Below are 12,283 nucleotides of genomic sequence, written 5' to 3'. Positions count from 1 at the left end.
CCACTGGTGGTGGTGAATGGATAGTTGGGGTCGGTCTGAAGGGGAGGGGCTTAGCTTGACCTGGTGGTGGTGAATGGATAGTTTGGGTCGGTCTGAAGGGGAGGGGCTTAGCTTGACCTGGTGGTGGTGAATGGATAGTTGGGGTCGGTCTGAAGGGGAGGGGCTTAGCTTGACCTGGTGGTGGTGAATGGATAGTTGGGGTCGGTCTGAAGGGGAGGGGCTTAGCTTGACCCTGGATTCAGAGGGACAGGAGGTGAAAAGGGGTGGAGGAGGGTTGCGTCGAGTCACCTGAAATGACAGCTGTCAGAGGGGAGAGAAGATTTAAAAGGTTTAGCGGAGCGCTATGATAGGCTTGTGAGAATAGAGCGAAGTGATTGGTTAAGCTGGAGAGTGACGCCCCCGATCACTTAGAGGAGAGAGAGTAGTAACATAGACATAGTAAATGAATGAGTAAAGACGGTCTTCCTGGTTGAACTTGCGCTGAGCTTCATTTAGTCTCAGATCACTTCCACATGTTCTCCATCAGCTTCGTATGGCACCTTGGACATAACACAAGAAGAACATCCTGTTTTTGTTTTTGAAAGACAAACCTTTATTAATGATCCAAACATTTAATTTGATCACACATCCCATCAGTAAAGTCTGTTCAATGATTTCATGATCAGTTTCACTTTATCCACACCATGTGTTTCATCTCAGCTATTTCAAACAGAATCATACATGATTTACTTATTGATTATTATCCTGATAAGTTATGTTCTATAAAACCTCAGAGTACCCAATTTCTATTTGGATAACAACAACAACAACAACAACAATTAGTGTGCAAAACAATAACATTTTATTTCCCAAGCAAAGACTCTAAGCTATTTACAGGAGAATAATAAATGATGTACTTATTGATTATGATCATGACAGTAAGTAATATCATTTTAAATAAACATTTTATGATGAAATAAGTGTTATAACCATCTGGGAACTCATGTGTTAGTTAATTTGGGCAACAATAACATTTAATCTGTCAAAATAATACATGTGATTATAAATGTCTCTGTTGTTTTAGAAAGTGGCCAGAATAAAATGTGTACAATAAAAGAATCTCTGCTGCTTTCTCTCTGAAGACTCGTCCATTACAAGAGAAACAACAACATGAATCAAAAGAAATATCCAACACATATTTAGAGCAAAGTTTACATATCAGTTCAGGTGAAGAAGGATCCTCCTGAGCAGTGACAGCCTCCATGGCTAAACAGACCGAGGAAGGAGCCGGAAGAAAGTCCAACATTTACAGAACAACTCATGAGGAGATGTTGAAGCACATCCCATCATGTTTGATTGGCAGCTGATCTCTGCACAGTGAAGACATGAACAATCAGCTCTGATGGACACACGGTGAGTTTAAGAAGTAGAAGAGTTCCTCCAATGACTTCAGGCTATTTGAGTTTACAAAACTCCGCAGTGTCTCCATAGGCATCATAATAAAGACAAAGTCCAGCATGTAGCGGCTGAGTGAATGTGGTCTGCACTCTGTGGAGGAGAGTCATGGTTTCAGAGACGCTGTAGAAGGACAGAACACCTGCTCTGTGATCCAGGTACACTCCTACTCTGGAGGACGGAGGACCTGAGACAGGAGTGTTGATACTGTTGTAATGAAATGAATAACTGTTTTGTTTACAATTTAAGGACCAAGATTTGTCATTGTATCCAAATAAACTTCCCCCCCCTGCTCTGATGATATCCTTGTATGCGACTGCTACACAAACTCCTCCCCCTCCCCACTCCACCTCCCAGTAACAACGTCCAGTCAGACTCTCTCTACTCAGGACCTGAGGATACTTAGTGAATCTGTCTGGATGACTAGAATAAGACTGATGTGGTCTCATGAGTGTTGCTTTTCTGCTCCCCTCAAAAAATACCAGCTGTGTGAATGCTGTGTTTGGATCCAGTGTGATTCCCTGTGAATATTTGAAGAACTCAGCTCTGGTGGTGGGCTCTGCTGCTGACAGTAAAGCATCCACTTCAGTCGGTGAGACGTGTGTCCATTCCTCTCTCAGGACGTCCTGTAGTTTGTCTCTGACTGCTGACAGGGCCGCCGTCACGTCTTCAAAGTAGCTCAGAGGACGGATGTTGATGCTGGAGGAGTGTGTAGGTTCACTGAGGGCTGACAGTGAGGGGTAGCTGTGCAGAAACTGGTTGTCATCCTCTGTGTGAGACAGCAGCTTCAGCTCAGCGTCTCTCCTCTTCAGCTCAGAGATCTCCTGCTCCAGCTTCTCCTGAAGCTCTTTGACTCGACTCACTTCACTCTTCTGCTGGGATCTGACCTGCTGCTTCACATCAGAGCTTCTTTTCTCCATGAGACGGATCAGCTCAGTGAACATCTTCTCACTGTCCTCCACTGCTTTATCAGCAGAGCCATTGACGGCCTCCACCTCCTGCTGAAGCAGCTTCACCTCCTTCTCTCCGTCCTGGATTCTCTGCTGGATGTTTAGTCGACTCCCCTCCAGCTCTCTCTGTCTCTCAGTCCTCTCTGCTGCAGCTGACACCGTGTCGTGGCCTTTGTGTTCCTCCACAGTGCAGATATAACAGATACACTGCTGATCAGTGCGGCAGAACAGCTTCATCACCTCGTCGTGATGAGAGCAGATGTTCTCCTGGAGCTTCTTGGCGGGCTCCACCAGCTTGTGTTTTTTTAATGGTGCTACGTCATAATGAGGCTGGAGGTGTTTGTCGCAATAAGAGGCCAGACACACGAGGCAGGACTTACAGGCTCTCAGTTTCCTCCCAGTGCAGACATCACAGGCCACATCTTCAGCTCCAGCATAGCAGAGATCAGCAGGAGCAGGTGGGGGTCCAGTCTTCTTCAGCTCCTCCACTAAAGCTGCCAACATGGTGTTTTTCAGCAGGACAGGCCTCGGGTTGAAGCTATGCCTACACTGAGGGCAGCTGTGGATCTTCTTCTCATCCTCTCCGTCCCAGAAGCCTTCAATACACTTCATGCAGTAGCTGTGTCCACAGGGAGTCGCCACCGGATCCTTCAGTAGATCCAGACAGATCGAACAAGAGAATGTTTCCCGGTCCAGCTGAACTCCTTTCTGCGCCATTTCACCTCTCAGTAGCAGCGCGTGTCTGAGTTTCACTTCCTGAGAGCTGAAACTATAGAGTGGCGAAGTCACGCCCATCTACTTCCGCCCCATGGGACCTTATTTCGGAAAAATAATGTATTAAAGTCAATGGAGAGAGAAAACTTATCTTTCGATCCCGTTTGAATTGTGCCATGAATTACACATGATGTTTGTCAATCTTAAAAAATCATTTCCATGTCAAAAAAGTCACAGTTTGTCGTAAAACTGTTGAAATATAAGACTATGAAAAATACGTAACTAGAAAGACTACAAATCCCAGAGTCGCGTAAGTGATGTCACAATTGTTTTCCTCCACTGAGATCTAAGATCAGCGCCATATAGATATAAGGCTTGTTTGAGACGAGCTGCGGCTCGCCTCGAAAGTAGACGAGAATAGCCGATCGCAGCCGGGGGAGGTCTCAAAAAGCTCGCCTGAAGTCGGACAGCTCGGAGTCGGCTTCTTCTTCTTCTTCTTCTTCTTCTTCTTCTCTCGGTTTTTTGGCGGATTTCAAACAACTTTAAGGTGCATACTGCCACCTCCGGAGTCGGCTTGACTTGGTTTGCATTTATAAATGCACACGGCATCTATTGCACGTCTGTCCGTCCTGGGAGAGGGATCCCTCCTCTGTTTCTCTCCCTGAGGTTTCTCCCATTTCCCCTTTAAACTGTGGGTTTTTCTCTGTATGATGTATGATGTGAAACGTAAGGACAGAGGGTGTCGTATTGTCATACTGATATTCTGTACAAACTGTGAAGTCCACTGAGACAAATGTAACATTTGTGATATTGGGCTATATAAATAAACATTGATTGATTGATTGATTGATTGATTGATTGATTGATAAAGAATGGACAAATGTGTTTAATCGTTAATGTCAGATATGTACTAAGTAAATACATTTGTTCCTGCTCAAGATTAGATTCAACTTTATTGTTATTGCACAGATTACAGGTACTGAGACAACGAAATGCAGTTTAGCTTCTAACCAGGAGTGCATAAAGCAGTAAAGTGAAAAGTAATGTACACAATCTACAGAATAAAATATAGAATGAATTGAATGATGAAAAAACAGTGAGGGGTATGAATACACTATATACACAGTAGCCTAGCCTAGTATGAACAGTGTGTTGTATGAATATGCTAAGATAAAGTATGACAACGGTAAGCAGTGCAAGTATAGTATAAAATATATAGATATTAATTTTATGATGATAAACATTGTGGAACAATGATGAAAAATGTGAATGGAAGTGGCGACGTAAAACGGACACAAAACAACAACACACTTTTGCCGAGCCAATGGAGAGTTTCATCTCCAGCACGGGGTAAAACCCACCAATGAGCGCTCAGCTCGAGATACCAGCGAGTCGTTTCCCATCAAGCATTTCGCTTCCGCAGCCCGGGGAGAGAAACTGCGCCGCCTCGCCGCGCCTGAGAAGCATGGATGTATAATAAGAACTGGATACAGCGTGGGAGGCGGGGCCTCATTAATTCCTATGAGAGTTGCTCATTCGCGCATGATGATAAAATGGCCCAACTTTTGAGAGAGCGAAACGTCACAGATTACCCGGCATGCCTGAGAAGTACCCGTATGTGCGCTCATAGCGCATGCGCAACTTTAACCATGCCCCCCAAAATGCTCGTTCACATCAAGCACGTCAATTTGCGTACACGTAACAGCACCGCACGTTCATGACAGCATGGTAATGTTTGTTATGATAGATTTGATATTAACGAGGCGGCAGTTAGCAGCTAGCGGTTAGCTAGTAATTATGCTAATTTACACATCAATCGTTATGTACTTTTATATTACGCTGTAACAGGATCTAGTGATATCCAAGCAACAGAGCTTCATTTAGCAGGAAAGAATTATTGCTGTGTATATATATATATATACACAGTGCAATAAGCTTCTTAGTGCAATAAGAAGCTACAGGGACGTTAATCTACGTCGGTAATATTAACTTTATTTAATACAACATTTACGGTACAAGATTTAATCATACAGCCCATGTAGTATAATATTTTACAAATGATGAATTACAGCAAACATGTGCAATATATCCATTATTACAGCTCTGTGGGCTGGCAGTAAGGCGATATGGGTCCGTTCTTATTGTGCATCCATGGGTAAAGATAAACGCATGTAGTGCTGAACACGTAACATGAACGTGCCGGGCGGCGCGGTCCCGTGGGTTAGATGCGCGTTCATAATGCAGAGGGAAATAACTCTCAGAATAACGTTATTAGCACATTTTACAACTTGAGGAACGAATGTTTTTAATAAGGGCTATACAAGTGTTCATACTGGGTAGTTTATTTAGTTTAAAAAAAATTATCCAACGATTTACAGACCACTCTTTCCCCATGTAAGTCAATGGGAAAAAGTGTTTCCGGGCCTGGCAACCAAAAGGAAGTGTAGTACCGCCGTTTGGCCAGCACGAATATTTTCATCAGAGTCCGGCGCACTTCCTGGGGGCTTGCTGAGAAGGGTCTAGCTGCGGCCGCGGCAGTACACGACACTACACGACACGCCCACTACACGACACGCCCACCTGACACGACACTACGGTGGCTGAGAGACATTACCATACATGGCAGATTAAAAGCGAATTGACGACACTGACGCTGATGCAAGGATATTTAAAGAGACATGAGGTTCAGAGAACAGACAAACAATATGGCGCACCGAGTACAGGTAATTAACGTATTGTGGTTTTAGATATAATTACATACTATTTAGGTTCTCGTTTGTTTGTCGATGTGGCTGTTTAGCGCAGTGTAATTGTGTTTATTTAGCTAATTTGTATTTTAAATATTAAATGTAAAGGAATGGAATACATATAAATATATATATATCTTAGCTCTTAGCTTGACATGCTCGACGTTCAGTTAGCATATATGCTAACTGAACATGCTCGTTCAGTTAGCATGTCAAGCTAAGAGCTAAGATATATGTATATATTTTAGCTTGACAGATGGAACAATGCATGTACTCGCATTTTTACAAGAATCTGATTTTAAATATTCATTGAAGGTGTCTTTCACATTTGAATGTTTTAAAAGAAAAACATGTATTAGCTGCTATACTGACATGCACATATGTATAATTATATTATTATTTTAAGTGTGGTTTAAAGTTAAATGATATATAGTTATTGGGTAGAGCCAAGTAACCCAGGTGGATGCAATCAGGCCTCTGTTTTTAGATGGGGTTTGTGGCCATGCTGTAGGCCTGACATTTAAACCATAGACCGTATATATAAAGATTTAAACTAGCTGAAGGGCTTTCTGTTCGAACCACAGTGACATCTAGAGGTTGTTTTGTGCATAACATGTCAACCAAAAAGGTCGAGCTGGCTGAATCAGATGGAGTTAAACTTTTTTTTTTTTCAACAAGATATCAAGACACAAAATGTGCTCTACCAAATGGTGGCGCTGGCAGTTAAAGGGTTACCTTCTGAAAGTGAGGAAGTATGACCAGCTTTGTCCCATAGGATTATACAGGCCAGTCCATTGCTGCTTGTTTAAGGAGTTAACTATTTCCAATATTAAAGTCACTGAAATTGTATTCTATTTTATTCACCTATAGACAAACAACACAACACTCCGTGATGGAGCACGCCCAGAGCTCAACAAATTGGACTCGGACACCTTCCAGTGTCCATTTTGTGAAAGGACCGGGTCATACCCTGGTCTGATGGCTCATTTGCAGAGCCACCAGAGGGCACTTGTGAAATATGGAGGTAAGTACATCTATAATTCTATATGATCATTGTATACTTCATCACATTACATTACATGTTACTTGTTAGATGTGTTTAATGCCGCTCACATTATGGATACATGTGTTATTTCTGTGCCCCAGGACATCCTTGGTGTAAATTCATTTTGAATTATAAATTGAACATTAAAAATTAGATTTATATTCAGGTTATGAAGTGTTAATAATGCTGGAAAAATATCCTTATTTGGGGTAGGCACAATATGAGCATAATCACACATTCAATCTGCAAAAAATCAGTTTATAGGCAAAAATATTATTGTTGGTGACATGATTATTTATTGCTCTCGCACAAACACCTTGTTTCAAATTGCATATTTACAAGAAATTCATGTTGGTTTGTTTCTAGAATCCTCTAAACCAGTGGTTCTCAACTGGTCAGGCCTCGGGACCCACTTTTTACTTGGTCAATACATCGCGACCCAACATTTTGAACCACTCAAATCTATTCAACAAAAAATCGTGCTGTAATATATACGCTTTTGAGCATACAATATTAATAAAAGTGAATTACAGTGCATATATCCCTTATATCCCTTCACAGAACTAAAGTATGCTTTTAAAAAAGGTTTAATGAGATGATGGAATCAAAGCTGAACTATATAAAAAGGCACACATGCTGAAAACCCAACCCCAGAAGGGGGGGTCTGGGGGGATTCTCCCCCAGGAGATTTTTAGAAATACTAACATAAACTACGCATTCTGGTAGAAGAAAATAAATAAATCTATTACTACCCGACATATTAATAATATTTTATGCCATTGTTTGTTTTTCACTTTGTTCTGACATCTTGCTGCGAGAAGAGCAAAGAGGAGAGAGTCTGTGTGACTTACTTTAAATTGTGGTAAGGGTAGATAGCTCCCATTGTTCTGTGACCTGTCAATCATCAAACCGGGGGTCATATTTCATTATGTGTTCATTTTTATCTGAAGTTGTACCCATGGATGTATAAAGAAGAGTTCTACCGCAAAGTTATTCTCCGTGGGGACTTCCGGCAACAATCTTCATTCTGATTGGCCAGAAGACTCGAAAAAACATCAGCAAAGATATTTTATTGAGAAGATGATCGTGACAGAAGTTTTCAAAACCGTTTATGGTCTCCGGTACTTCCAGTCAAACGCCGACTGCATGCACAGCGTTAGAAAATCGGGCCTTCAAAATAAAAGTTTGACTTTTTCCCCCCAAAAAAAAAAAAAAAAAATTCCAATTTTTTTTTTCAACTTTTTTTTCTTCACTCACACATCCGCGACCCACTCGAAACGGGTCCGCGACCCACTTTTGGGTCGCGACCCACCAGTTGAGAACCACTGCTCTAAACCACTTTCTGTCTCTTTTTTTTTAGGTTATAATGTTTATAAATGCCATCTCAAATGTGTGGCCAGCAGCCATTATCACTGTGGCTTTTGCCCAAGAATCATTGGGAGAAAGGAGATGTTTATTAGTCACTTTAAAAACTGCTGCACTGAACATCCAACTACGTTGGCGGCGGCCCCAGCAACCACAACGACTCCTCCAGTGATGGCCCCGACGGCCGCTCCAGTGATGGCCCCGACGGCCGCTCCAGTGATGGCCCCGACGGCCGCTCCAGTGATGGCCCCGACGGCCGCTCCAGTGATGGCCCCGACGGCCGCTCCAGTGATGGCCCAGACGGCCGCTCCAGTGATGGCTCCGACGGCCGCTCCAGTGATGGCTCCGGCTGCTGCAGCAACATGGCACAATATTTCCACAGCCCCCAACATTTTGATGTCAAAGCGCAAAACCACAACATGTTGTTTTTGTAGCCTACAACTAAAAAGGAACATTTTTCACATGATGTTCTGTTCAATAAATGTTCATTGAGGAAAACGGTATCAGTGTCTTATTGTATATTCATCACAGTGAATGCAGTGCATGCTGAACTTGCCGGACCATATACTGTAGTTGAAAGTACACAATGAAACACTGGCTTGCTTGTATCAAATCAATACAATTCCCACATGCCCTACCCCGGAACCTGCGGTCTTCAGACTCTGGCCCCCCGCACCAACCTGCGATCCTTCGGGGACAGAGCCTTCAGTATGGCAGCCCCCACTCTCTGGAACGCTCTCCCTGCGGAGATCTGCAACATCCCCACGCTTGACGCCTTCAAAAGGGCCCTCAAGTCTGCCAAGGTCTTTGGCCCCAAATCTATTTGTGTTGTCTGTCTAACTGTTCGTCTAACTGCCTTTTGTTATGTTTGTTTCTACTCCTGTTCTTTTTAAAGCGACCTTGGGTCTCATGAAAGGCGCTATATAAATCCAAGTTATTATTAATACATCATTGGAACGGTAAGAATCTCAGCTACAACACTGACTAAAGCCTTCCCATCTCCAGTATGCCTACATGACAAGCATTTTTATAATATACAGTAAACATATCTTTGACTTATTAGAGAAGAGACAATCATCAAGCCAGATACCAAGGTATTTACAACAGGCAACCACTTCAATTACTTTTCCTTTATGTTATTGTTATTTGGTTTTTATTAGTGCTTTTGTCGTTTTGAAGGAAATTAAAATACTGTATTGAGTTGGTTTCTTCTGTTTTGGAAGCCTTGTATATCTTTTTGGTCTTGTTAGAAATACCCCATGGTAAAACAGTGTTCTAGCAGCAGTTAAAGAAGCTTAGTTTGCTGTCTTAGACTGCCAGTTGTATTAAGATGGTTTGTTCACAATTTACACATAAAACCTAAATGTTCATCTGTTTATTGTTCTTCTTCCTTTATATTCAAAGCATGTTGATTGTCTATTGGCTATATCTTGACATTATGTTAATTTGATCATACTTGCCATACATTTATTTTAATTTATGCGATTCCTTCAAAGGTTTTGTAATAGACCCCTAGTACTTTTAATTTATAAAGTAATAATAATACATGTGAATGATTGAGCTCATTAGTGGCCTGACTGGCCCTCCTAATTTGTTCCTTAATGACCCCATGATGTGATAATGTATATCTTAAAACCTTTAACAACTATATTTAGATGTTCACAAATATCTACATTTATGTATAAAATACATGTGTAGCAGTTAGACAAACATAATCAATAGATCATCTCATTAATGCCTATTTTATATATTAAAAAAAAGTTGACTAAACCACCGTTTGTTGACAAAATGATTTGGGTTGAAAGTTATACTGTTGTGTCTCAAACGGATAGACTAGGTTATTAATTTATTTGCCTAATAGTTGCTTAAAATGCTACAATAACATTTGCAATTCGTTTTTAATCTGCCATGTACGATCTCAATAATAAGTGTCGTCAATTCGCTTTTAATCTGCCATGTACGGTAATGTCTCTCAGCCACCGTAGTGTCGTGTCAGGTGGGCGTGTCGTGTAGTGGGCGTGTCGTGTAGTGTCGTGTACTGTCCGTGGCATGGATGTATAATAAGAACTGGATACAGCGTGGGAGGCGGGGCCTCATTCATTCCTATGAGAGTTGCTCATTCGCGCATGATGATAAAATGGCCCAACTTTTGAGAGAGCGAAACGTCACAGATTACCCGGCATGCCTGAGAAGTACCCGTATGTGCGCTCATAGCGCATGCGCAACTTTAACCATGCCCCCCAAAATGCTCGTTCACATCAAGCACGTCAATTTGCGTACACGTAACAGCACCGCACGTTCATGACAGCATGGTAATGTTTGTTATGATAGATTTGATATTAACGAGGCTGGGGTAGCGGGTAGCTAGTAATTATGCTAATTTACACATCAATCGTTATGTACTTTTATATTACGCTGTAACAGGATCTAGTGATATCCAAGCAACAGAGCTTCATTTAGCATGAAATAATTATTGCACTGTATATATATATATATATATATATATATATATATATATATATATATATATATATATATATATATATATATATATATATATATATATATATATACACACATACACACACAGTGCAATAAGCTTCTTAGTGCAATAAGAAGCTACAGGGACGTTAATCTACGTCGGTAATATTAACTTTATTTAATACAACATTTACGGTACAAGATTTAATCATACAGCCCATGTAGTATAATATTTTACAAATGATGAATTACAGCAAACATGTGCAATATATCCATTATTACAGCTCCGTGGGCTGGCAGTAAGGCGATATGGGTCCGTTCTTATTGTGCATCCATGGGTAAAGATAAACTCATGTAGTGCTGAACACGTAACATGAACGTGCCGGGCGGCGCGGTCCCGTGGGTTAGATGCGCGTTCATAATGCAGAGGGAAATAACTCTCAGAATAACGTTATTAGCACATTTTACAACTTGAGGAACGAATGTTTTTAATAAGGGCTATACAAGTGTTCATACTGGGTAGTTTATTTAGTTTAAAAAAAAATTATCCAACGATTTACAGACCACTCTTTCCCCATGTAAGTCAATGGGAAAAAGTGTTTCCGGGCCTGGCAACCAAAAGGAAGTGTAGTACCGCCGTTTGGCCAGCACGAATATTTTCATCAGAGTCCGGCGCACTTCCTGGGGGCTTGGTCCGTGGCCGCAGCTAGACCATATTGCCGCGCCTCGCTCTCAAGTCTGCGGGCGTCTTTGTCCCGCGAGATTTCAACGTCTCATGTAGGCGAGCCTCCAGAGCAAGTCGGACAAAATGACTAACCATCATGCAACGCACGAGCAAGACGTTGATCGCAATTGCGCAGGTCTGCGCAGGTCTCGCTTGTCTCAAACAAGCCTACTATCTATCTATATGGCGCTGGCTAAGATAAGATAACTTTAACAAGATGCCTGTGTGCTTAGTACCAGGTTGTTATTATACCAGCAATGGGTCTTGCTCGTTCTTTCGCTTCCCGTCTGATGAAAGGACCAGGAGTACTCTGGATCATGCTAGCTAGCCTTGTCATTTTTATTAGCCTTAACATGAAGTAACCAGTGGCGTTTTTATATGTACAAAAGTGGTGGGGCACAAAAAACTTAGATGTCTATATATAAGCTTATGCAGTGACGTGCAGTGAGGTTCATGGCTGCTGAGACACTGGCACTGACTCTTCAGGTTTACAAATATTATATTTTGACCTAAACCAAAATATAATATTATTTTCAAAAGCTTTTTTTGTCTGATGCTTCGATTAATTTTAAACAGACAGTTCAACAAAAGGATACCCAACAAATGTAATTTTATCATTTAAATATTGAATTGTTCTCTCTTAGTAAGATCCCATTTTCAATAAAATGGCGGTCTTACCTTGACTTGAAGATGAAGTCCATTTGCCTATCCTTCTGGACAAACATTTCTATTACTTTTTTGTAAAAGTCCTCCTTATGTTCTTGTAGTTTCAAAAGTCTATCATAAATCTAATCCATAGATTTATGATAAAAAAATTATAAAA

General features: G+C 41.4%; 1 protein-coding gene across 1 annotated transcript; it reads right to left on the bottom strand.

The window, feature by feature from the left end:
* Nucleotides 1-568: 568 nt before the first annotated feature.
* On the bottom strand, nt 569-3,101 carry LOC117483078 (tripartite motif-containing protein 16-like). The gene has a single exon (XM_034131238.1). The coding sequence runs from the start codon at nt 3,099-3,101 to the stop codon at nt 1,434-1,436; it is 1,668 nt and encodes a 555-aa protein (XP_033987129.1). The 3' UTR covers nt 569-1,433.
* Nucleotides 3,102-12,283: the final 9,182 nt, after the last annotated feature.

The sequence above is a fragment of the Trematomus bernacchii genome, unplaced genomic scaffold (assembly GCF_902827165.1).
Source record: "Trematomus bernacchii unplaced genomic scaffold, fTreBer1.1, whole genome shotgun sequence".
NCBI lineage: Eukaryota > Metazoa > Chordata > Actinopteri > Perciformes > Nototheniidae > Trematomus > Trematomus bernacchii.
Note: the sequence above shows the minus strand (reverse complement) of the source record. Positions and strands in the feature narration are given on the sequence as shown.

What these genes read in the sequence shown, in the direction of transcription:
- LOC117483078 (XM_034131238.1), bottom strand. Translation starts at nt 3,101, where the DNA reads ATGGCGCAGAAAGGAGTTCAGCTGGACCGGGAAACATTCTCTTGTTCG.